The 25,414-nt window shown below is 52.0% G+C and overlaps 10 protein-coding genes across 10 annotated transcripts; 6 read left to right on the top strand and 4 right to left on the bottom strand.

Moving 5' to 3' along the window:
• Nucleotides 1-906: 906 nt before the first annotated feature.
• A1O9_03936 (uncharacterized protein) lies at nt 907-2,448 on the bottom strand (the record flags this gene model as incomplete). Its single annotated transcript, XM_013406228.1, has 2 exons — nt 907-2,033; nt 2,082-2,448. 2 exons carry the CDS (start codon nt 2,446-2,448, stop codon nt 907-909), a joined length of 1,494 nt encoding a protein of 497 aa, XP_013261682.1.
• A 1,268-nt stretch (nt 2,449-3,716) lies between these two features.
• On the top strand, nt 3,717-4,727 carry A1O9_03935 (uncharacterized protein; the record flags this gene model as incomplete). Its single annotated transcript, XM_013406227.1, has 2 exons — nt 3,717-4,421; nt 4,470-4,727. The coding sequence occupies 2 exons, from the start codon at nt 3,717-3,719 to the stop codon at nt 4,725-4,727; spliced, it is 963 nt and encodes a 320-aa protein (XP_013261681.1).
• A 974-nt stretch (nt 4,728-5,701) lies between these two features.
• On the top strand, nt 5,702-8,932 carry A1O9_03934 (uncharacterized protein; the record flags this gene model as incomplete). The annotated part of the gene is made up of 1 exon (XM_013406226.1): nt 5,702-8,932. One exon carries the CDS (start codon nt 5,702-5,704, stop codon nt 8,930-8,932), a length of 3,231 nt encoding a protein of 1,076 aa, XP_013261680.1.
• Nucleotides 8,933-9,793: 861 nt separating this feature from the next.
• On the bottom strand, nt 9,794-10,342 carry A1O9_03933 (uncharacterized protein; the record flags this gene model as incomplete). Its single annotated transcript, XM_013406225.1, has 2 exons — nt 9,794-10,251; nt 10,321-10,342. The coding sequence occupies 2 exons, from the start codon at nt 10,340-10,342 to the stop codon at nt 9,794-9,796; spliced, it is 480 nt and encodes a 159-aa protein (XP_013261679.1).
• Nucleotides 10,343-11,521: 1,179 nt separating this feature from the next.
• On the bottom strand, nt 11,522-12,523 carry A1O9_03932 (uncharacterized protein; the record flags this gene model as incomplete). Its single annotated transcript, XM_013406224.1, has 4 exons — nt 11,522-11,561; nt 11,613-11,983; nt 12,032-12,391; nt 12,467-12,523. 4 exons carry the CDS (start codon nt 12,521-12,523, stop codon nt 11,522-11,524), a joined length of 828 nt encoding a protein of 275 aa, XP_013261678.1.
• A 611-nt stretch (nt 12,524-13,134) lies between these two features.
• On the top strand, nt 13,135-14,496 carry A1O9_03931 (uncharacterized protein; the record flags this gene model as incomplete). Its single annotated transcript, XM_013406223.1, has 1 exon — nt 13,135-14,496. One exon carries the CDS (start codon nt 13,135-13,137, stop codon nt 14,494-14,496), a length of 1,362 nt encoding a protein of 453 aa, XP_013261677.1.
• A 696-nt stretch (nt 14,497-15,192) lies between these two features.
• Nucleotides 15,193-16,891, top strand: A1O9_03930 (uncharacterized protein; the record flags this gene model as incomplete). The annotated part of the gene is made up of 5 exons (XM_013406222.1): nt 15,193-15,438; nt 15,500-15,716; nt 15,767-16,161; nt 16,210-16,586; nt 16,639-16,891. 5 exons carry the CDS (start codon nt 15,193-15,195, stop codon nt 16,889-16,891), a joined length of 1,488 nt encoding a protein of 495 aa, XP_013261676.1.
• A 1,107-nt stretch (nt 16,892-17,998) lies between these two features.
• A1O9_03929 (uncharacterized protein) lies at nt 17,999-18,862 on the top strand (the record flags this gene model as incomplete). The annotated part of the gene is made up of 4 exons (XM_013406221.1): nt 17,999-18,186; nt 18,238-18,531; nt 18,590-18,667; nt 18,724-18,862. The coding sequence occupies 4 exons, from the start codon at nt 17,999-18,001 to the stop codon at nt 18,860-18,862; spliced, it is 699 nt and encodes a 232-aa protein (XP_013261675.1).
• A 357-nt stretch (nt 18,863-19,219) lies between these two features.
• Nucleotides 19,220-20,881, top strand: A1O9_03928 (succinyl-CoA ligase [GDP-forming] subunit beta, mitochondrial; the record flags this gene model as incomplete). Its single annotated transcript, XM_013406220.1, has 7 exons — nt 19,220-19,270; nt 19,326-19,412; nt 19,476-19,548; nt 19,596-19,695; nt 19,754-20,299; nt 20,350-20,689; nt 20,747-20,881. The coding sequence occupies 7 exons, from the start codon at nt 19,220-19,222 to the stop codon at nt 20,879-20,881; spliced, it is 1,332 nt and encodes a 443-aa protein (XP_013261674.1).
• A 2,230-nt stretch (nt 20,882-23,111) lies between these two features.
• A1O9_03926 (uncharacterized protein) lies at nt 23,112-25,171 on the bottom strand (the record flags this gene model as incomplete). The annotated part of the gene is made up of 3 exons (XM_013406219.1): nt 23,112-23,941; nt 24,003-24,356; nt 24,403-25,171. 3 exons carry the CDS (start codon nt 25,169-25,171, stop codon nt 23,112-23,114), a joined length of 1,953 nt encoding a protein of 650 aa, XP_013261673.1.
• Nucleotides 25,172-25,414: the final 243 nt, after the last annotated feature.

Below are 25,414 nucleotides of genomic sequence, written 5' to 3'. Positions count from 1 at the left end.
GTCCTAATTCAGAACTTACCTTCGCGTGCGTGGGGACGGGGAAAGTCTTGGTACGTGACTCTTATGGAACCCCATACCTTGGGTGATATCTGCTGATGGTGGGAATACCAGCTTACTAATGAAGGTAATAGCAGCATGGGCGCGGGGAACCAAGTTTCCGGGCTTTACTATTGGTCGTGTTCACACGGGCAAGGCTGTCATTTTGATTCTCTCTGCTTAACTCTACTTGAATATCTAGTTCGTAGTTCTGTACACCTTTACGTGCTTCTTTGCTGGCACCTTGGCCAAGATCATCTTCTCTGGCTTTGCGGCAAGCTCAGAGCCGTCCTCGCGGAATTTGAGGTGAATTGTGCATGAGGGTTGTGGCTCGGACACACAGGCGCGGAGACGTCAAGCAGTGAACCTGATCAAGATCTCCCACCTCTGCGGTGAGGGATTGCCAGCAAAGGTTGGCGACGTTCAGAAGATATAGCTGGTATCTTTGTGATTATATGGGGAGCCTCTGCTCGGTTTAAGCTTCATACAAGGCGAGGGCCCTGGAGCTCGAGGACTCAGTCTTTGTTTCCTCGCTGGCAAACAACTGGGCTGCCACTGTGATGGCATCCGCTCAAAGTAGACTCACCCGAAGCCCGGCGAAGGGTGCCATTCCGAATTATCCAGTGACCCTGTCAAGGGAGAAACCGTTAAAGAGGTGACCCAGGTTGAATAGGGTAGCGAGATATGACGTAGTGACCCGATTCTACCTTCTGACCATGGCTGAGGTTCATGTTCTCAGCAGAAGTTGGCACAGCAGGAGCACTATTGTCCCTCATCCCTTACTTCATTTCAAGTGTGGATAATTAGAGGCTGTGTCGATTCCAGTCCAGCACAATTAGTGATTGCAGGATTTGCCAGGCGTAGTGTTTACTACCGACCTGGGCCACCCTCTTTCTCGGCTTGATCAGGGGCCATGGTTGGTAGCAGGCTCCCCTCCTCTTGTCTCGCCTTGAACCCACCCTCGGTCTTATCCTCTCCTTTCTCCGGCCACAAGATCTGTCGCTTGTAAATGGCCTTGAGCATACACCCGACAACGACAAACCAGACGATGATGAGCAAACAGACCATGACACAGCCAATTATGTTGATGGCTGTGACTTCGAATGCATTGGCGATGGAGAAAGTCGCGGTCGTGAGCGCCGTCTGTGGGAAGATAAAGCTGTACCACGTCATTGCGAACTGGGTGCGGTGTTTCGCTCTGAGGCAATCAGCGTTCGAAAGCAGGCTGACAAAGAAGAACCACCAGGCCAAACCCCATAGCCAGAGTGACATCCAACTGGCAATGAGCCGTAGGATCTGAGCGGCAAGAAGGCCAGGGACTTCCATAAAAGTGGACTCGGGTGTTTTTGCTATTGCATCCTGAAGGCTGGTTGCCATACCAAGCACGCCGCTCACTGTAAAGGCCGACGGCCCAACCGAAACAAACATCCCAGGTCGTAAGGATTCCGCTGGCAACTTCTGCGTCATCAGTCGGTACACGAATGCCGAATAAATGGTCAGCGAGACCAAGAAGCCAATCCCCTGGACGGTGAAACCTCCGATTATTATTTGAATCGCCTGTCTAGGATCCTGCAGCTGGGCGGATATATAGGCAGCGTGGGGCCCTATGATCAACAAAGGATAGGCCGGAAATATCCAAATTGGTGTCATTCGTGAGATGGTGAAGGATTGGGAGGACCACAAGGTCAAGTATATCCCAATGCTCAGCACGAAAGCGATTGCGGCATCGAACCAATATAATATTACAACGGCATGGTTGAGCCAGGGACCCGTGCGATTGAATCCGTACTCCACAATGTTAATCAGGATCGTCCCAAATGAGACGGCAAAGGCGGGGACAAACAGCGATTCGGTCGGATGTGTGAGGCTGGCCCGAAATGTGTAAGGATATAAGTAAAAACGGGTGATCATCATTGCCCAGATGCCAATGTAGAGAACAATATTCAACAAGAAGAAGATGACTCCAATCACACGCAGCCCAGGAAACCGATAGGGTACTGATGGCGGTCAGCTGAACTATCTCAAAGCCGATGATCGAGACAAACCTGAGTATAGGGCATTCGCAATTCCTCCAGTGGCCATGGTGATGGTAAACCACGCCCAGGTGACATGTTTCAACCTCTTCTTCAAAGGAAGAGTCTTGGGTTTTTCATTCTCCGTTAGCGGAGGCAAGGGCACGGGCTGTATCATGTTAGACTGAGGTGCCGCCCCTAACTCTGTGTCTTTGCGCCGACCTGTCGAGCTGCCGGAACTGAGAAGCGTATCGCCCGAATCCTTCTGTCGGTTCACAGGATGATCTGGATCTTCGATTGTCGGAGTTCGCCAACCGTCGGGCCGCGAGGAACGAGACATACCCAACCACTCATCATGATCGCCGGACCGCGATCTTGCTGAGATGCGAGGCCGTGACATGGCTGGGCTCAGGTACCCAGGAGCGAGCAGCCCGGCAGTTTTGTCGGACGTTGGTGCCCTTCACCTGGCGAGAAAACCTTGGTTGAGATTCCCAGAGACGGCCAGAACGTAGGCTCACTGACAGTCATGGTGGAAACTTACGACAGCAGTATTCGCTGTGGAAGAGTCGCTGCGGACTCCAGCAATTTGTAAGGTCCTACAATGACAAAGAGGAGCTCTCTCACCCTATTCTAAGAGACTTGGAGCACCGAGTTCTTCAAGGGACGCGCGTATATGAGTATGTCGGCTTATCTTTGTGATTATTTGTTCACCCGGAACCCAAGCTTAGTGCCCATCGCTACAGGTTGAGCTCTTAGTCTGGGCGTACACTCTGCGGGGTCCCTGTTGCCGAATTTCCGGCGCTGAACGAGTTCGTTTTCTCCCGAGCATTGGCGAGTTAGACCGATGCCTGAAGAGATAGATTTTCACCCAATAATCCCGAAGGATGATGACCTGATCAGGTCCACCGAAAAAATGGTTGTTTACTTCGAACCCCTCTTTATCCTTGACGAAAGGCGGAGAGACTGTACAATAATATTCGAATGTTCTCGTGTCACGGACAGGGATGCCATCCGACGTGAAGGTCACACAACCGGCACTGGACTTTGTCTTGCAAATTATCAATTGTCAGGAACTCTGCCAAAGGTGTATTACTCTTTCTCCAGCTGTATTCCTGATCGCGTCACAGTATGGCTTCTGCAACCCCCGTGTCCACAATGAGCTGGTGGTGGTTGTTTGATGTGAGGAATCGTCCGTAGGGGGCGTCCTTACAAACGTACTCGGAGAACATCCGGCGGAGGTGGGCCCGTATCATCAGAAGCTGTCGAATTATCCTCAAAGGATGAAGACAGCCACGATAGTCAATTACTGGCTATCGGTAGCAGTGTATTCGGTCTGTTGCTGTCATAGTGCGATAACTCTTCGGCGATTGGGGTTCCCACCAACTGTCTGCAATTCAATTGCATACTTCGAGGTCACTCTTAGAGCCACATGATGAAAATCTTGACGGCTATCTCCCAAGCCTGCGGTGTGTACCTACGGCTAGTGAGCGGCGGCCAGTGACGAATGGCGACGCGGACAATTCTACATAATATTACAGTGCATGCGCTCCTTCTGTAACGCGTCAACCCCGCACCCCCAGACGCGTAAAGTGACTTTTCATCTAGCCTGCGCAACACTCACCGAGCAGCATTTCGCCATCTTCACCATAATCGGATCTGCACATCAATATGCCGAGCTTTGCAGACGGGTACGATGACAGCAATCGAGCGTTTCTGCAAGCCTTCCTAGCTCGTAGCACCCTCACGCTAGACACAGCCAAACATGTTATTGCGGCCATTTCAACACAACAAGAAGGCAGAGAGGTTCAAGCACAAGACATTACGGTTGAAGACCTAGACTCGTTCGTTTACCAAGCCAATCGAAAACTCTCCCCCCTTGACCTCGAAATCCGCAGCACGTTCCATCAGCAGACACGTGAACGGGTTTACGCCTTGATCAATACGACCAGCGATCCCCTGACCCAGCTCGCCACATCCTACACAGCCGATGAGATTATCTACGTCAAGAAACTACTGGATGCCATGTTCGATGGACGTAACAATAAAGGCAGGCGGGAAGCAATGTGCTTGAGCGGAATTGAAGCCATCCAAACCGGGAAAGTTCCTGAGAAGAGACGGGAGACCCAGAACGAGAATGCAACGCAGTCGTCAGCAGGTATGCTCAGCCCTAAGGATGCTGAGGCAATGCTCAACAAATTGGTGGAGGAAGGGTGGTTCGAAAGGAGTCCGGCCGGATTTTACAGCCTGAGTCCTCGCGCTCTGATGGAGTTGAAGGCCTGGCTCATCGACACCTACAACGATGACGACGACGACGACGACGGGACCATCGACAAAATCAAATTTTGCCATGCTTGCAAGGAGATCATCACAGTGGTAAGGATACAAATGTTATACGACCAATCTGTATATATACTAACAAAGTTCTTTTCTGGTTTCAAGGGTCAACGTTGCGCTCAACGAGAATGCCCGGGCAGGTTACACGATATCTGTTCTCAAAATTTCTTTCGTGTGCATAGATCGCGAGCCTGCCCTCTTTGTAATACTGAGTGGGATGGCGAACACTACGTCGGTGAGAAGGCTATCACAACATCCGAAAGTTATCGAAGCGGGCGACGGCGGTCAAACAATCGACCTAGATCTCAAGTCGAAGCTGCTAATGAACATGAAGATGAGCCTTGAGTGAGCTTCAGAAAACTTGGGAAGCTATTTCCGAGTTGGTTTAGTACCTGTGGCATGCACAAGAGCGGCATTTCCTGGAACTAAGTTGCGCCATACGGATACGAAGCTGCCTAAGAAAGATCTACATATCTCCCAAGCAGCGACCAGGCCATCACCGATTGCCACGCGATAGAAGGGCGTGAGGCCCGTGACAGGCCAGTGCAGGCTTCCCCGCCTGAGAGAACACACCCAGTGGCAGCTTAAAGGAAACAAGATTGCAAGCTGGCGAAAGCATGACATTTGTGGCGTGGAGTTCCACCGGTCGAACCTTGCTTTTCTTGGCACTTGTAGAGCGCCGCACCAGCCTTGGTGGCTTGTCTCCACATAGCCAAGCGAACAAGTTGGAAGTCAATCTGGTAAATATTGTCTACCAACCCTCCACATCGACCTCCTCTACTCCACAGATGACGTCGCATTCAACGACCTACCATCATCCAGCTTGAGATCTCCAGGTCGGCAGCTCTACCATTGCTTTTCTACTGGTCGAGCGTCCCTAGCGTACCGTTCGACCATGGAGAATGTGACCGTGACAAAGGTGCTGCTGGGCCTGCAACGTAACTTTTGGCACTGCCAGGCTTTCTCGGTATGGCGAAATAGATCACCGCCGTAACCTACGTACTTCAATCAGTTTTTAATTTCAAAGCCAGGCAGCCCTGCCAGATTTACTCAGCTCCTCTGATTTTCCTCGATCACACAAGCTACTGCGACCTCTTGTTTCTCACAAGACTCTCGATCTCGCCTGTAACAGCTTCCATCCTCAAATGGAAGACTGAGGCTGTAACTTCCGCAACCCCTAGCTTCGTCAATACAGAAGGAATAATAGATTAGTCGCACTCGACTGGAAGGGGTTAGAGACACTTCTATCCATGCCGAGGTAAGCAACGAGCTAGCTCGACGGAATTAAATCGAAATTGGGACTGATATGCACTGTGTAGATGAAGCTCACACTCAACTCTTTCGCTGCTGCGGCCCTCAGCGTCGCCGCATTGCTGACTCGCACCAATGCTCAGGCTGGAAATGAGTCCACCGTGTACGACACGCGGTTCGAGAATGTGACTTGGGACGCAACCAATTGGGTTCTCACCACCACCAACCTCGACCAAGGCCACTACCAATCTCGTGCAGTTGTTGCCAACGGATATATTGGAATCAACGTTGCGTCACTTGGACCCTTTTTCGAGTTTGACGTCTCGGTCGATGGCGACAATGTCCAAGGCTGGCCGTTGCAAAACCGGCGCCAAAGCTTCGCAACCGTAGGCGGCTTTTGGGATTCACAGCCAACCACCAATCGGACCAATTTTGAATGGCTCTATCAGTACGGGGGCGATTCTGTCATCAGTGGCATTCCTCACTGGAGTGCAATTGTGGTGGATCTCGGAGGCGATGACTTCCTGGCTGCGTCCACCAACGCATCTACCATCAGCAACTTCGAATCGAGCTATGATTTCAAGCAAGGGTTGTTGAACTGGGCATACACATGGTCTCCAAGTGGACAAGGTTCTTTCAACATTTCCTATCAGCTATTTGCACATAAACTCAATGTCAACCAAGCATTTGTCACGATGAACATCACTGCTGATGAGTCGACAAACCTGACGGTTGCCAATGTCTTGAACGGCGATGCTGCAGTACGTTCCACCCCGGCTGAGAAAGGTGTCGATGCAGGAATCATCTTCACGTCGGTCAAGCCTAATGGCGTCAATAATGTCACGGCATTTGTCTATGCAGGGTTGAACGTCACCGGTGCAACCGTACGCAACACTCAACAAGCAACATGGGATCGACCGTACGTGGGCAACAATGAGTCTTCAGTGGCCACGGGAATCAACGTCACGTTAGCGGCTGGTCGAACGGCCACATTCACCAAATTTGTCGGGATTGCTTCGTCGGATGGATATAGCTCTCCAAGAGCAGTAGCGAGGGAGGCTGCTCTGAACGCCAGACAAGTCGGTTACGGTGCTTCACATCAAACCCATGTCGAAGAGTGGAGGAAACTTTTCCCAGAAACTTCCGTGGACGATTATTCATATCCCGAAAATGGGACGCTTCCAGATGATCCGTTGATCATTGAAGCATCCATCATGGCGGTAGTCAACCCTTACTATCTCCTTCAAAACACTATCTCATCGAACGCGGAAGCTGCTGCCGGCAATGCGACAATCAACAGCCATAGTATCGCGGTTGGTGGATTGGGATCGGATTCGTATGCGGGACTGATCTTCTGGGACGCTGAAACGTTCATGCAGCCAGGCCTCGTCCCGACATTTCCATCAGTAGGGAGATCATTTGCAAACTACCGCGTAGAACGTTATGGACAAGCGCAAGCCAATATCGACACCGCCTATCAGTCGTCCAAGAACGATACCAACTTCACCTCCAACGCCGCGATATTCCCATGGACCAGTGGCCGTTATGGAAATTGTACAGCGTCTGGCCCATGCTGGGACTACCAGTACCATCTGAATGGTGACATCAGTCAATCCTTCAGTAATTACTGGCTGACCTCAGGGGATACGGAGTATTTTGGAGATTCACTTTTCCCAATCTACGACTCGGTTGCCCATCTCTACTCTGAATTGATGGTCAGAGTTGGCGGTAGCTGGACGATCAAGAACATGACGGACCCAGACGAGTATGCCAACCATATCGACAATGGTGGCTTTACGCTGGCGATCGTGTCCAACCAACTCAACTACGCGAACCAATTCCGCTCATACTTCAACTCCACCCCCAACGAAACCTGGACCCAGCAAGCAGAGAACATCCTTTTCTCGACCGATGTTGAAGCAAACATCGTCCTCGAATACCCGGAAATGAACGGCAGTACAAGTGTAAAGCAAGCCGACATCGTCCTCATCACCTTCCCGCTCTCATACACGGGCCAGAATTACACGGTGGAGCGCTCGCTTTCAGACCTCGATTACTACGCCGCAAAGCAGTCTACCGATGGCCCTGCCATGACCTGGGCAATTTTCAGCATCATTGCGAACCAGGTCTCCCCATCAGGCTGCTCGGCCTACACCTACCAGCAGTACTCAGCCTATCCCTACGTGCGTGCGCCTTGGTTCCAGTTCTCCGAGCAAATGATCGATAATTGGAACGACAACGGCGGAACGCATCCGGCATATCCATTCCTGACCGGTCATGGCGGTGCGAATCAGGTTGTTCTGTTTGGATATCTCGGTCTTCGTCTCATCCCTGGATTCACGTTGTACGTCGACCCATCTCTGCCCCCTCAGATCCCACAGCTTCGCTATCGCACCTTCCACTGGCATGGCCACCCAATAACAGCGTTCTCCAATCAAACCCATACAATCCTGAGCCGCAATGCAAGCGTCACGCCCGCCGAGGGCACGTCTCCCAACAGTACATTTGCAAGGTCGCCCATTTCAATTGTCGTGGGCGGCCTCGGTAGCCCGATCTCGGGGAACTACTCTTTGGCACCAAACTCGAGTGTCACGATTCCCAACCGGCTCTACAGCCAACTACGCACGACGGCCGACAACCTCGCACAATGTGTCCCAGCCACGAGCCCAGACGAGTTCCTACCAGGCCAATTCCCGATCGCAGCCGTCGACGGCGCGGCCAGCACCAAGTGGCAGCCCTCACTCGCCAACAAGACGGCCAGCGTGACGGTGAGCCTCGAGCCCGGCCTCCGGGTGCGCGGCCTCGAGTTCGACTGGGGCCAAGCCCCGCCGTACAACTACTCGGTGTACTTCCACAACGAGACGCTCGACCACCCGTCCGCGGCCTCTGTCAACGGCCGCGACGGCGTGCTCCAAGTGGTCAGCGACCGCGCCCGCATCTCCGACCCGTACGACGCAGAAGCCATCTTCCGCATCGAGGCCGTCCAGGCCAACATCACCACCTTCAACATCTCCACCGATGCCGCCCCGTTGCTCACCAGCCGCTTCGCTACCCTCCAGATCTGGGGCAGTCTGGCGAATTCATCCACCAACGCCACGAACATGTTCGGCGACGGCGCCACCGTTGCGGAGTTCAGCGTCATCGTTGACGGCTTGGATCAGGCGCGGAACGGGAAGAAAATGAAGACGAAGAGGGGTCCTGGTGGGCAAATGCTGGAGAGGCAATTGCGGGACGTGGACTTGGAGTTTCTCAGGAAGTTGGGAAGGATCAGGGGGAGAGGGAGAGGTGCTGGGACCTAAGTGGCGTGGACGAACCGCGAGAAGCATTTGTTTTCCCCCAACATGCCTGCTGTGTGATGTGGTATGATACGAATGGGGAAAAGGATATGGATCTTACTGGGCTGCGATTTAATGACGGACAAAACTAATTATCGAAGGAGCGGATGGCCAGGGCTCACAACAATCATAAAAATTTTCAAATTGAATTGTTTTCTTTCCTTGTGAATCTAGAGATCAAAAAGGAATTCCAGGCTCGTGTCGTTTGCTGTCATTAATCTGCATCGATGCAGCTGATTTTGCTTGGGCCGAGCTTGATCGAGCCGTCGGTTCTGGAGGTACGTGAACCGCGGGAAAAGAGCCATCTCAGCTGATGGGGTGAGTGAGGTTGTGCCTCTTTCGAGTCGCAGATGGTTCCATTCTGATCATTTGAATGGCGTGGTGCCAGGGGCTAAGCGGTTTCTGCTCTCGGCAGTGAGTTGAACGAAGCAGATCCGATAATGCTATGCTCTCCAACTTGCTTCGCCCCGAATGAGGCATAGACCTACGTAGTGTGAGAAAGAGGATCGCCTAGTGCGGCTTGCCTTTTGGGAGGTACATGCGAATGAGACAAATAGGTAGGCAATTTTCATGCGCGGGAAACGCGTAGGAGGCGATTTTGACCCTCATGCTGAGGCTTCCTGATTTGAGTGATCCAGCTATTGCCGGTCCGGTGTCTCCGCTTCTTTCGAGGACCATGGCTCCTTCAAGTTCGCCGATCGCACGCATGGCATAAGTTATATATGTTGTAAAGGTGCTCTCCATCGGCAGCAGTTTTGGTCGTGTCTCGGGCGCTTGACACACTTGATGTCAAGCAAAGGTCTGAAGGCGCGTGCATGTCGATATTTATGCCTCCCCTTGACCTTCCATGCGCCCACGGGCTTCACCAAGCAGAGCCTCCTGCATCTTGCGCAGCTCATCCTCACCCATCTTGTCGAAGCCGCCGAAGTTACGCATCTTCTCGCCTCTTCCGACGCGCTTCTTCTGGACCTCCTGCCACTCTCCGACGACGCCCCGACAGCCTTCAATGTAGGTGCCAAAGCCGAGATCCGTCAGTGCTTGTTCGACGTGTTCGACACTAATGGTCTTTTTCGACTCGCGCTCCGAGATGTCGTTCGACTCGGACGACAGCATGCGCAGAAACTCGAGGGAGCAGGAGATCAAGAGGTCGCGCGCCGGCCGGGTGAAGGTCATTTCACCTTTGTCGCCTCCGCCGGACGGGGTGGGGTCGTGCGGCAGCTGTGGCAGGATCTCCGAGATGATCTTCTGCACGGTCGCTTTGGGCAGCGACAGGTCGTCGTTGCCTGCGCGTCACGGTCAGCTTCATGGTGAAATATAGCGACAGGAGATAGGTGGGGGGCGGGGGATGGTACCTCCGAAGTCCTTGTCGGACATGGTGTTGTTTGCCTGGATTGGTTTGTTGTCTGCGGTGTTTGGGAGTCAACGAGGGCCGCAAGTGCTCTTGTTCATGCAACTCATAGTTCCAGCCTCCGAGTCCAAGGAGGAGGGAGGGAGGGAATTATATAGACGTGAACCATGTGCAGTCAGTGCCTGGCGCAGGGATTCGAGATTCCTGCCGATCGCCGTAAAGGGTATGGCGTGTTTCAAAGGCTTGGCGTCGAGCTTCGAATCATAAATCTCAGTTCGTTTTTTGTTTTCCAATCTCTGCTTCACCAACTTCTCTCGACAAGAGAGTCCATCCATTGGCACGCGCACAGTGCTTTTGATACCCGTTTGTGTAAAAGTCAACTGTTGACAGGTGTCACTAATGATGATGGCTTCTTGCGCTCATCGGATTCATTGAGATCTGTATGTGAGTCGATCTTCCATCTTCCATCAACCCCAACCTTTACATGATGAACATTCGTGTCGCCCCTATCATACGACGATTTATCTACATGGTGACTTACCTGTCCAAAGCCAAACGGACTAGCTGAATTAAACCAACATCTCAACTTGCTCATTTAACTTGAGGGAAACACATCGCTAACGTTTGCGAAAGACTAGGTTTATTCTCATCCCGTTCGAGGTGAGGTCGCACCTTTCCGCCTCCTTAGGTAAGATCTCACTCCCACTCTCCCCCCCTCCCATCAACATGATGAGCAATTCTATATACTATCAAATTCGGAATTACATTGACGAATAAACTGGTTCGATTACCTGACATTTTCTTCTTGAATTATTTCTCTTTGCTCTCTATTCTCTGGCAGACTCTAACAGAATGCCGTTCAGTGATATTGTAAGCGCCTCACTCGAGAGATACTTGTAGTTTTCTGGTAAGTCTGTCTACTATTTAACCCAACAACCTTGATGATGAACACTTTACTCTCTATACATGAAGACGCAAGTCTAATGCTTCAACATGTGCAACTATTTTCATCTTTCGCCTGATTCATGTCACACCTCCCACGCAGCTTCGTTCAACAATTCGGGAGAATTCACTAACACGTTCCCAGGTTTCATTCGAGCCGCAGTTCCATCTCATGCTGCCGTAGTTTGCGTCCGGAGAGATTTTCCTTTCGGGTTCCTAGGCGCCTAAAATCTTCCCAGGCATTCTTCTTCCGTAAATACCATTCAGCTCGATTGATACGCTGCTAGTTTGGGATCATCCCAGCTGTTCATAAATGTTAACAATGCCTCTCAACATTTCGATTCGTAAACATACCTTAAGAATTGACCAGAAAGCTCATCTGGTGCGCGCACGGCCAGTTCTGCGATGACATGACCTGGCTTCTCGGCGGGCAACAGCTTCCCATCCCTCTTCGCGCTCCCAAACTTTTCTTGATCTTTCTCATCCATGTTTTGCAGGTACTTGTCGCGGATGTCTCCCTGCATGGCCGTGTCGACCACCCCCGGTCTAACGGACACGGTTGTAACATCCGGTTCTTCATTCTTCAGAGTCATTGCGAGGTGGTTGACTGCTGCTTTGGTTGCTCCGTACGCGCCCCATGACGAATACGCATTGGAAGCCGCCCCGGACGATGTGAATACAATCCTACCTTTGGCGGCCCGCAGGAGTGGCAGTCCAGATTGAACCTGGCGGCGATTAGAGATGTAGCCATGGATTCAAGGAGGTGAACTTACCAGCACAGCTAAACTCGTAACGTTGATTCTGAACGTCTTCTCCCAGTCCTCGGCTTCAACATCGCATATCCTCTGGCACGACCCCAGAGTTCCATGATTGAGGATCAGCCCATCAAGCTTGCCGTCCAGCTGCACGCCCTGGAGCATGGATTTCACGTAGTCTAGATCCGACATGTCGCCGGCCGTGGTGACTACACGGTCTGGGTTCTTGGCCCGGAGCTCATCCAGAACATGCGTGTTTCGCCCGGCAAGAACCAGAAGATGCTGTGCTTCTGACCGCAACAGGTAGTTCGTTATTGCGAGCCCGATCCCTGCGGTGGCGCCGGTGACCACAATGGTCTTCGAAGACAGATTCTGCGACTGGCGTTGTTGTTAGGCATAAAAATTTGAACGAACAACATGGTTTCCATCGGCGACATGTCTGCGGGAACTTACCCTGTGTTTCGAAAGGAAGTCTGCTGAACGCCCGAAGTGCTTTCTCGAGTGTGACATTTCGTCTCCTGAAGTTGATGCTAAATAGGCCAACCGACCGAATTTCGTGCAGAGATGGTGTTGAATCTTGCCGGTTCGAGTGATCTTCTAAGCGGCTGCAAGAGCGCAAGGCCAGCATAAGCAATTTGATCAACAATCCCTAAGCTGGGCGCTCATTGTATGCGTCCTGTTTACTCACCCGGTCCTGGCTTCCTTACGCAGTTCTGTCACGGTGCGCAAGAAGAATGAAACTATTTGATAGCGTCGTTTAGGGCTCTGACGTCAACAGAATTTAGAAAGAACGATCTATCTGGCGACCCCAAGCATTCTTGTAATTACCCAACGATGAAAAGGTCGGAGAAGGCCGACCGTCACAAGGCGCTCACTTATCTCAAGTGAAGTAATGTTGCAATCGATTCTTGATATCTAAACATCATCATCATTTCAATCATTCTGGGTCTAATGGCGCCGAGATTGGACTACTTGCGCGTTGATGAACTCGTTTATTAATAGTCGTGCGACAGCTACGACATACGAAGAATTCTGTGAGGTAAAGCAGTGGCACACTTAAGCATATCATTACCTCTCGTTAAATCTATTCCAATCCCTTCTTCATTTGCGTTCAACGCACCATGTCGACAGTAATCATCGGCGGAGGCATCATAGGCCTGTCGATCGCCTATTATCTCTCTCTGAGCCGGCCGCCATCCTCGGAGGAAGAGATCCATATCATCGACTCCTCGGCGGAACTCTTTGCCTCAGCAAGTGGCTACGCCGGGGGGTTCCTCGCCCGGGACTGGTTCAACCCTGCTGTGGAGAGCCTTGGAGCGCTGTCTTTTCGCCTCCACCGTGAATTGGCCGAGCGGCATGGCGGGGCGCGGAAATGGGGCTATGCGGGCAGTCATGTCTACAGCCTCAGCATGAACGAACACGGCGTCGATGCAGCTGGGAAGAAAGCCAAGTCTGGAGACTGGATCCTCGAGGGCACAAGTAGGGCGAACGAGGTCAGAAGCAATTCCGAGGTTGGCGCGGAGGGCCCTGGTGTCAAGAGACGCGATACTGTCAACGCCGATGGATCCCCGGCTGTCTTCACGCCGCAGAAAGGCGGGACGTTGGAAACAATTGCAGGCCCCGGAGAATGCGCCCAGGTTGAGCCGCGGGAATTATGCCAGTTCCTGCTGGAGGAAGTTCAAAAGAGGGGCGTGCAGCTTCATCTGGCAACGAGGGTCAGGGACCTGGTGACGGATGTTGACGATCTTCATTGCTTGCAAGGTCTGCGACTTGTTTCTTCTCTCGACGACGAGGACAAATATATTGCGTGCCAGAAGATCGTCCTCGCCGCTGGAGCATGGACGCCAAGAATCTTTGAGACTCTATTTGGCACCAAGGCTCGCATTCCGATCGAACCGCTAGCCGGTCATAGCATCGTCGTCAAGTCGCCTAGGTACAAAGCACCATTCATCGACCCTTACGAACGCAACATCGGGGGCGGCAGGGACAACTGGCTATGCTATTCGATCTATGCTGGACCTACCCGTCACTGGGACTTCGCCACCGAAGCATTTGCACGCTTAGCACGCAACGGAGAAGCCGAGATCTGGCTCGGGGGTCTCAACGACAGCAAACTTCCACTACCCGAGGTCGCCACGGATGTGAAAGGGCTGATGGACCCCAAGAGCACGGCGATTGTGCGCAATACAATCGTGCAATTGACCGGTTTGGCGAAAGCGGGAGATGAGCTTCATCAGGATGACTTGGAGACCGTCAGGGAAGGCTTATGTTTCCGGCCGATCAGTGAAAGCGGGAACCCCATTATTGCCCAGCTCGAGGAGGAGGATCTGGGAGGCTTGATGACACGAGGTGGTGGTGTCTGGGTTGCCTCCGGCCACGGGCCTTGGGGAATCTCTTTGAGTTTAGGCACCGGTCTCGTGGTGAGCGAACTGCTGCAGGGAAAGCAGACCAGTGCAGACATGGGTCATCTAGGTCTCAGATGAACCGATTTCATGAGTACATGTCACTTGTTTTTGGGGGGCTACTGGTTGGCATAGCAATGTCCGTCTAATAACTGGGGTGAATTCAATAGGTGATGGTCTTACTTGTACATTCTATCAAGGCAGTAGATTCACGTTACACTGCCTGCAAGAATAAAGATGTTGGGATCAAGTGCGATGGCCCATTAGGAACTTTCATTACAAATCGTAGCTAATTTGCCGACGGGTCGGCTTTTAGCCGATTTCTAATTCCATCGACTTTTCGAGGCGAGCAAGTCTGGCAACGCTCCCAAGCGCAAGGCTCTAACTAGTCTCTACCAATAAGGAGTCGCCTGCAACCATTCTCGACCTTTTCACTTTTTGTGAAGCTTGGTAAGAAAGTCACCGAGAGGATGTCGTTCGGAGGAATTGTCAAGAGGGGCGTGCCATACTGTGGCCTTGTACCCTCTATTCCGCGAGATTCCTGTCGTAAACAAATGAGCGCCGGCCTCTTGGTTAGGGGTATAAAAGGTAAAAGTCGGGTTAATACTGGCACAATTTGGACCATCACATTTTAAAACTCTATGAAGGTCACGGTGTATATTGAATAGGGAAATTCTAGCACCCTGTCGAGGCTTCATTGGTATCGGTATGGTAAGTCTAAGCTCGAAGCAGCCGAGCGCTGCAGGAGGAGGTGGTCGGGTTGAATCGACCACCGCCATGGCGCTCTTGGTGGCTGCTGCCGCAACGGTGGCAGTCCTGGTTTATCCAGACATATTGAAAACTGGTGACGGAGGTGATGGGAGATTAGAGTACGAGCTGGGCCCTCTCCTCTCCCCCGGAGCGTCAATATTTCTACCTGGGACAGCTGAGTTTCGCGACAAGACCACAAGGTGGATCGACAGCTTGAGCCCTGACATTGGCGCTGTCGTAGCTGTGGCTACGGAAGAGGATATACAGCAGACGGTACGAGCAGTCTTCTGGTACGTCCCAAAAATGTCGGCCTTGGCTGACTGGCCCGATATAGGTCCTGTATTCCAACAGGCACAACCAACCTATCCTCGCTTTCGGAGGTGGTCATGGAGCCATTAGCTCCATGGAGAAAGTCCACAATGGCATCGAGATCTGGATGGGCCGGCTGAATCACGTCAACATCAACCCCGATGGAAACTCTGTCACGATAGGAGGAGGAACAAAATCCAAGGCAGTCATTGACCGCTTGTGGGCGGCCGGAAAGCAGACTGGTGAGATGTCGAAAGCCAGCATGCCTTGGGTTCTATGCTGACGGAGACAGTAACGGGTGTCTGTGAGTGCGTCGGAATCACGGGAGCGATGCTTGGAGGTGGCCGTGGAACTCTTCAGGGCCAGTACGGCCTCCTGTCTGATCAGTTGATCAGTTCTAGACTTGTGTTGGCGAACGGGACAGCAGTCACAGCGTCCAAGGAGGAGAACCCAGACCTTTTCTGGGCGCTGCAAGGCGCTGGACATAACTTTGGTATTGTGATCGAGTTCACATCCAAGATATATGACGCAAGGGTCAATAAAACATGGGTTTTGGAAGAGCTTGTGTTCACAGGCGATAAGCTAGAGGAATTGTTCTCGGTTCACAATCGCCTCATGGAGTCGCAGCCTCCAGAGCTGGTCCTTTGGTCCTTCCTAAATCTCATGCCTGAGATTGATCCCGTGAAGGTATGTTGATAGGGTGATTCCAGAGACCTCAAGACTGACCACAACCAGCCGGTTATCCGCTATATCATGCTCTATGATGGTCCAGTCTCGGAACAGCGATCTTACGCGGCACCAATCCACGAACTAGTGCCTATATCATCGACTAGAGAAGAAATATCATATGTCGATATTCCTTCAAAAACTGGCACAGGTGAGAGTGACCTCTCATGTCAGAAAGGGGCGGTGGTGCTGCGGTTTCCCAACGACTTACTAGAGATCAATGTTTCCGCACTGAGGCAGGCATATGAAACATTCAGCGACATGTTGGCGCAGGAACAGGCTTTTATCCACAGTTTCTTCATGATCGAAGCTTTCTCCATGCAGGCCGTGCATGCCGTGGACAGGGAAAGCACGGCGGTGCCTTATCGACATAATAAATTACTTCTGTGAGTGCTCCCACTTCAAGTGTCCTCTGCAGCCGACTAAATGTTGTTATAGCTCACCAGCAATCCACTACTTTCCCAACAAGAGCCTTGACACTACTGCCAAGGAATGGGGCCAGCGAATGCGTGACGTGCTCCTGGCCGGAAGTGGGACTTCGGAGTTGCAAGCATACATCAATTATGCTTATGGAGATGAGAGAATCGAGTCTTGGTATGGGTACGAGCCGTGGAGGCTGGAGAAACTGCGAAGATTGAAGAGGGAGTTCGATCCGCATGGTAAATTCAGTTTCTATGCGCCAATTGATTGAGAGTGGCTAATTTGGTGTGGTTCAACTTTGCTCCCTTCATTGCTGTTTGTTCTTGCTGTTTCTTGCAACCTGTTTCTGTGGGGTTGCCGCGATCGGCCTGGCTTCGATACATGTCTTCGATACATTAGCAGCGGATTTCTTAGTGGTGAATGCTGCGACATCTTCAAGCTGGCTGTGAAGTGATTAGATCGACCACTTGTGAGATATGGAACCCAGGCAGAGTTTCACATCAAGTCTCAATCGTCACGATAGGCTGAGGGAACAGCTCTGTGAGAACACGCTATCAGCAAATCAAAGTTGGCCAGTTGCCTTTTACCTAGAAGTGCCGTATTGAGCTTCACGATCTTGCCCAGTTGTCCCCGATGTGAGCTGAAGTGGCTTTCGGTTGTAAAAATGGCGGTTCTTGACATCTAGTACACGGTACGTGAAACATCCCTGGAAGGCTCAGAGGGTTAAAATGTGTCTGGCCAGCTATGCACTATGTGATTCTTGTAGGTCATCCAGAAGCTTTGCGTTGGTCAATCCAGTCCTGAAATGTGCTGGCGTGGCAAGCCCGTTGGGAAACTGTGTCAGGGCATATCCACTACAGTACCGTCCAGGTGCCCGGCGAAGCTGGATTTCGCCGCTTCCGCTCCGATCAGGCGCGGTCTCCATGTTGAACCATGTATCGTAGCCAGGCAGGTGTGGGCCCCGGTCTGAAGGGACCCATATATTCAACTTAACATGCTGTGTCGTGTTGGATAACAAGTTGACTGTAGCAAAGGGAGGAGGCTGCTGCAGAATCCGGGTAACCCGATAGTCCCATGGCTAAGCATAGGGCGGCGCTCATCCAACGTCTAAAGCGGCATGGCATGCGGCAACAATCTCACCTAGCTTGGCATTGTTAGTCTTGTTCAGGCCCCAGAGCGTATCGGACTTGCGGAAAGCAATACTCGATCGAAATAAAAGAGATCGGCATTGGTGTATACATCTGCATTGAAAGTCTGAACGGATAATGAGAAGCCTCCTTCTTCGGGGATTGACTTAGCATTGATGGCTCCTATGTACCGCTGCTGCATCGACTGATCCTCGCTCACACTTCTAAGCATGGCGGGCAGTGATGCAATGATGCCGTCCTTCCTCGACAGGGTCGTCGAGTTCTCGGATGGTATCTCTTATCAGCTACTACAACCTCTCACAACTTTCAGACATTGCCACGATGGAACTCCTGCCGAAGGTCGTATTGTCTATACGTGCAGTCGAATCGATTCAAGTATCGCATGCTCTGATGAGTATATCATGAAGATCAAAGCTCAGTAAGGGAGATCCTCGCAGTAGAAGCCTTTATGAGAATTCATGCAATACAGGGTTCCGGGTAAAGAAAGCGACCCAGCCGCCGATCCTGAGGCAGTATCAAGCAATACGACAAGAGCCGAGTTGAAAGCATTGGAGATATTTCGTGGTACTGGCAGCGAGCATGTGCCACACCTGGTGCACTACAAGCAAGCCACACAAGGTCCAGATGGACCCCTTCCAGGAGGATATCTAACCTTTACTGTGATGACGAAAATGCCTGGCGACTCGCTACACAATCTTTATTACTGGGGGATGCCTGCCGATGAGCGCGAAGTGATTGTGAAGGAATTCCTAGTCGCACTCCGGTGAGCTCAAGGTACTTCTGTTTGGTTAGCAATCGCACTGACCCAGACCACCCCGTAGCTCGATATATGCCATGGGCATCGAACCCATCGACTGCGCGTTACGGAATGTTTTATGGGAGGCCGGAAAAAGACGGTGGTAGGTCGAACAACCATCTTCCTGGTGGGTGCTAGCCCTCTCACTATCATTACCAGTACCATCATAGACTTTGAGCTTTGGCGAGCGGCTGAGAAGACGTTCACGGACGAGGTGAAGGAGCTTCAGAGATGGGGCCTAGCTCGACAACCCGCGGCTAAGGACCATTGGGCAGCATGGAATGCCCAATTCAGATAATGACATGTAGGATGCGCAATATACTTGAAATTCCAATGACTTATCAAACAGAGATGGCCTCCTTTATGATACAGTCGGATGTCGGAGGAGCAGAGAAGAACGGGTGTTGATAGGCGATCGCGCCAAGAACACTAGCGGCATGAGTGCTCCGCGGCAGGTGCTCCACGGCTGATTTGCTGGCTCCGCTGCGGTTTGGTTCAAGCTGCACCTGCCAATTGCCAATTGCCAACTGCATGTACTCGTAAAGTTGGTTGCACCCGACCCCGATCAATTCAGAGACCTGCCCGTATATCTTAACCACTCCTCTCTGACATTTTATATCGTCCACGAAGTCGACTGGCTCATTTCGTGGGGATTATGTATAGACTGGGCAGCCGCAGCTTGGGCTCAGCCCTGAGAGCCGTCAAAGTCAGTCACCCTCTACTTATCATCGGCAAAAGTGACCGCTGACCTCGAGCTATAGGATACCCCATTACGGAGCTCCCTCGGACAACAACAGCGGAGGAACCTGAGTATACATGAGTACTTATCCGCGAACCTACTGAAAACGGTACGGCCCTGACTCAGACCCTGTGCCTAGCTCGCAGCGCCCTGACAAGTGAATAATAAATAGTACGGGGTCGGAGTTCCCAATGGCGAGGTTGCAAGGACACCAGAAGAAGCTGAGGCAATAGCCAAGAAGATTGGTACAGACCCCGATGTTCGAGCGCAAGGCGGCTGCTGACTTGCACAGGCGGAGATGACATGGTGATCAAGGCACAGGTCCTGGCCGGTGGACGAGGCAAAGGAACCTTCGACAATGGCCTAAAAGGTGGTGTCCGAGTAATCTACTCGTACGTCAGGCGTCTCGTAACCCCACCGAGTTCTATCTTGACACTGACTTTTCCGCAGACCGACGGAAGCAAAGATGTTTGCGGGCCAAATGATCGGCCATAAGCTCGTTACGAAACAGACCGGTGCTCGCGGCCGCATCTGCAACTCGGTCTACATCTGTGAACGCAAATTTGCTCGGCGCGAATTCTACCTGGCCATCCTCATGGACCGATCCACTCAATCCCCGGTCATTGTCGCCTCGTCGCAAGGTGGAATGGACATCGAGACCGTGGCCAAAGAAACTCCCGAAGCGATCATCACCACCAACATCGACATCAACAAAGGTGTGACCGATGACATCGCTAGAAACATCGCCACCGAGCTCGGCTTCAGCGAGCAATGTATTGAAGATGCAAAGAACACGATTCAAAAGCTCTATCAAGTATTCGTCGACAAGGATGCCACCCAGATCGAGATCAACCCTTTGAGCGAGACCAGCGACCACCAGGTGATGGCCATGGACGCCAAACTCGGCTTCGACGACAACGCTGAATTTCGACAGAAGGAGGTGTTCAGTTGGAGGGATACCTCGCAAGAAGATGCTGACGAAGTCAAGGCTGCTGAGTATGACCCATCCCTGTTGGTTCCCCCGACCGTGTCTAACCGTTTTCAAGACACGGCCTGAACTTCATCAAACTCGACGGCGACATCGGTTGTCTTGTCAACGGTGCTGGTCTAGCCATGGCAACCATGGATATCATCAAGCTGAGTGGTGGATCTCCCGCTAACTTCCTGGATGTCGGTGGTGGTGCAACCCCAGAAGCGATCAAATCTGCCTTTACTCTCATCACGAGCGACCCCAAGGTCACCGCCATTTTCGTCAACATCTTTGGTGGCATTGTCAGATGTGATGCTATCGCACAGGGGTTGATCAATGTTGTCGAGCAAATGAACTTGCGGTTGCCTATCGTATGCAGGCTGCAGGGCACAAATATGGAAAAGGCCGCTGAACTGGTAAGCTTTCTCGGGACCCGTGACATTTCGCAGCCCAGCCACTGACTCTCCCTCCAGGTCAACAACTCAGGTCTCAAGATCTTCTCCATCACCGACCTGCAAGAAGCGGCGGAGAAGGCGGTCGATTTTTCGAAGATTGTGAAGATGGCCCGCCAAATAGACGTTGGCGTTGAGTTCTCACTTGGTATTTAAACAGCTCTGGCGGTTCAGGACGTGGTTGATGGTTGTGTCATCCCAGATTCTCGAACTTAGTTAGGCAGAGCAGCTCCGCCCCCTTTTCAACTTGTATTCAATCACTACAGTATTCGGTTTCCTTGCCGGCCTAGCCTCCACTACCCGGAACCCAATCACTTTCACATGATCCTCGATTCTGGGGCTGATGGTAGCTCCAGCACTGACATCTATAAACAGCGGCGGTCGCTCTACCTTGTATTATCACCCACGGGCCATTACTCAGTGGGATCGGCGACATCTCGTCTGGCGGTTTTCGAATTCACACCTTTGGGGGAGCACTTCTCCGTGCTAGATGAAAATACTGGGGTCGATTCTCTATCAACCTGAAGTCCATCTTTCGTAGTCAAAGCTTCGTCCTATGCGTTTTAGTGGTCTCCGCGCGTTGGACACCTCAGCGTTTCTGCATTCTGTGACGTCTACCTGCTTTGTGGCGTTTGTCGTTTATGACATTCGCATCGGTCCCTGTCTTTTCATCTTTTCTTTCCTAATAGGCGGATGAAGCTCGTGAATTCTATGTAGTAGTTTGTTTGCTTTCAAAGGCCCCGAATCCCAATCTCTGGCCCCTCCCAACGCTGCCATCGCAGGCCCGTCCACAGATCCAAAAGGAAGGTAAAACTTGTGGAGGTGGAGGTCAGACATACAGAAGGTTGAAAACGCGAGTATGTCTCTTTTAGTGATTGATTAGGGATATAGAAGAGTTCATCACCGCACAGAAGTTCTTCCCCCTCGGCTTCCCCCCCACCACCAAAAAAGTAGGGTTCCTCCAACACCCGAGACCCGGGACCCGGGACAAAAAAAATTGGACTCAGGGGGAATTGAACCCCCGACCTTTCATAATCACAGACAAAGCGATGCGAAACGAAAATCATACCCCTAGACCATAAGCCCAAACTTTGAATAAATCTGGAGCCCAAACTTACAACGTTTTTAAGGTGTCTATTATATATTATACTTCCCTTGGCTGGGTATAGCACCCGGCCGTTGAGCATCATCCTTGCTTGATTAGCTGCCTGGGATCCTATGTTGTTAAGTCCCTAATATAGAGAGCCACACGCGCGCCAAACTGGTCTACTCTTGCACGATACAAGCCACAACGCCCGATTCTCAGCAGCTACGGAGAGACCAACCAACGCTCAAGACAAAAAGAAACATCGGCAGTAGAGCATCTAGTGCCGTCAGCTTTGCGTGAACACCGACTTGCAGGTTCCCACTGACGCAAGTTGACGAAACTCTGGGACCACCTGACTCACGAGTAGCCAGGTTCGGTCTCGTTGACCATCTTGAGAAACTCATGAGCGGCGGCCTGTTCGACGATAGTATCCCATCCGGTGCTGGCGGCTGGGATAGTATGAAGATATCTGATATCGTCGACCACAGGCAGACCAAGGCCGCCCGTGCTGTATCAGTCTCCAACTTTTGGTAGAGGGCTGGGTCCATCCGGGGACGGTCAAATCCTGGTGGCGCCATTGAGCTTGCAGACTTGATGGCCAACAGACAGATTGTCAATGACACCACGCACGAGTAGCACTCTTTGATTCATGCGAGCTACAAACAGAAATCGTACCTGGCTACACGTGAAAGATGATGATCCAGAACCTCAGGACCTCTTCCCAGCCAAGGCCGCAACTCCTTTCCTGACTGACGCACGTCGCGTGCTTAGGAACCACCAAACAAAGCCAGAGGCTACACACGGGCAGCCCTCTTCGCGCTTGTGTCCACGTCCTCGTGCTCGTTGGGCGCGTTCAGCCGCCTTCTGCGCGGCTTTGGTCGTCCTGGCCACCAACACACGGTACGCCGCCAGCCATTCTGGGTTTTGAACGTCTCCATGCGGATAGAATAGCTCCATCGCGTACAAGACGCTACCTTTGTTTGGCACCTGAAATTAGTTCGAATATGATAATAGTGCCCTATATCCTGTTTGTCATACCTTGAGCAATGCGCTGCTGACCCGGGCAACGAGCAAATCCATGGCTTTTGACTAGCTGTACATTGAAAATACACTGCGTGGCCGATATCGATTTCTACGACTGTGTACCGACCCTGAAGGAAACCTGTATCTCGCTCTGTAAGCAAAAGCACTCAAACGCGATGGAAATGCAAAGAATGAAAACTTGATTTTCAACCACTTGAAGATGCAGAAGAGAGAAGAAGCAGATACTGGTTGACGAGGAGCCGGGACAAATCACGTCTACACCATCCGGCCAACCGCACTCAGACTCCGACTTCTTTGCCCGTCACTCTCCCTCATTCTTGACCTCGACCATTGCCTGCGATGAGCATCCTCCTCTTCCGCCCAACCCAGCGTCGCGCTTGGCAGTAGGATAGCCCTGTCAATCGCTACGGGCAACCCTCGGTGCCGTCCTCTCAGCATAACGGCGCACAACACCAATTTACTCCCCGTATGCCACGCTCCACAAAAGCTGTACGCGTTCCACGGCACACCGACAGAGATTCCCACACAACCGTATGCGGATACGACTTCGAATATGACGTTGAAGATCGAGAAGACGACGGGGTCACGATTGAACTGCCCTGTTTCGATGATCGTGATGAGGAAGATGGCGAGTGCGATCCACCAAAGATCATGGCCTAGTTGTCCGCGCAGCTGGGTCCGGAGGAAGTCTTGGTTAGACCAACCACTCGCGGACTTCGCCGTTTGCGCTGTCCCAGGACCGTGGCTTATAGTCATCGTCCGCTTCAGTCCCTTCAAGAAATCCCTGCCTCTGCTCTGGGAAACCTTCATCTGGGGAGGCCCTTCTTCAGCCTGTTCATCAGCAAATATACCTAGGGAGCGCTCTTCATAGACATTGGTGTTGCGGATGGCCATCGTGACAGGGAAGGCGGAGATGTACATCATCAATACGTAGAGGACAAGAAGGCCGGGGTAGAGGCCGGAGATGGCAACGACGTAGAAGCCACCGTTGCGGACGGCAAAGGCTTGGAAGAGGCCGTCGAGGACACGGAAGTGGGAAGGGATGGATTCGACCACTGGGTTGCCGGAGTTGAGGATCTCGAATGCTGGGATCAAATCGGTCAGTTCGAAGGAGATGCACGTAATGAAAGGTGAAGCCCGGATTACCTAGCCAATCGATTCCGTTGAGGAGGATGAGAGAAAGCACTAGCCACCAGGTGTGTTTCGCTGGAAAGAGATTTGTATACACCCGTCTTGGATGGTTGAGAATGAAAGTCAGGACATTCCGCCATTTCTGCCATCGTGGCGACCACGTCTTGGGTATACAGTTCCTCAAAGTCCACACAATCAGTCTGAGGAACGGTGGAAAGCACGTGTTGCCTGCAAGGATCAGTAGACTCAAAGTCAGCAAACAGTAATAACTGGTCTGTAGAGCGGTGGCGTTTGCATCGAGAAGCGCCATGCCGGAGTTGTTAAAGGCACTGATGGCAAAGAAAGCCCCCGTCCAGAAAGGATTGAGTCCTGATAGATTGTCAGCACTCGTCTGGCTAGGGGTGAGACAGCGGACCGTTGGCGTAAGCAGAGTCTGGACGATTGATTTGTAGCCATGCGCCAACACCAATAGCTCCAAACAGTTGGAAAAGGACGAAGTAAATCGGGACGAGCCACGAAAGGAAGCAGATGGCGTCATACTCGATACCTCCGAGTGCTCGCCTTTCTTTTTCACTGAGATGGTGGAACTGGCTGTTGCGACCGACCAACCCACCGATGGAGTCGAAGTACTTGTTTAGTCTTGCGAGTGAGCCGGACCGTAATTGGTTACACTCGTCTGACTCCTCGTTCCGCCGAACGACAGGCTGAGCATGACGCGGATGATTGGCCATGGAGTGAGCAGCAACGCCGCTATTGCCAGGAAGAATTGTCCTCCGCCGCTGTGGTGGTTGCATCTGGCCAGTGGCTTGCCTCAAGGGATGAGGTTCATCTCCGAACGTGATGTGTCCAGGGACTGCCGGCTCAGGTCCCGGATCTGCGTCGCCGTTCGGTACCTCTGGCTTTTGCTGGTTGTTCATGGATTCCGTGCGCACGCGAGCTGAAAAGGTCGGCCGATATTCAGTTTCGGGATCAGGGTCTTGGATGGGATTGCCTCGAACGACCCCAGAAGCAACTGCTTCTTCCCGCTGATTACTGACGCTGGCTCGCCTTTTTGAGAGGGAGAAGCTGAGGGTCCGAATTCCAAGCCGTCGTCGCTTACGCTCTGCGAGCTCCTCCAATTGTCTCTCGAACGCGCCTTTCCGGACACTCAAAACTGCGATAGAGACAAATATCGAAGAACCCATGATGATTAGCAGAAAGAGAATGATCTGCTGCCATGTATTACTGTCCAAATGAGCCCCGACAATCGAACTTCCCCAGAATAAACTTACAGAGTCGACAGATTGACGGTGTTCAACCCAGCCTCGGTCATGGCCGAAACAGCGAGGAAAAGGCTGTCGATGAAGCGGACGCTCCGGGAGGGAGTCGAAGAGCCCCAGAAGATGATGGCGGCCAGAAGGCACGTGCCGCAAAAGTATATGTAATGC

Source organism: Exophiala aquamarina, assembly GCF_000709125.1.
Source record: "Exophiala aquamarina CBS 119918 chromosome Unknown aczIA-supercont1.3, whole genome shotgun sequence".
NCBI lineage: Eukaryota > Fungi > Ascomycota > Eurotiomycetes > Chaetothyriales > Herpotrichiellaceae > Exophiala > Exophiala aquamarina.
This window is presented reverse-complemented; position numbering and strand designations above follow the sequence as displayed.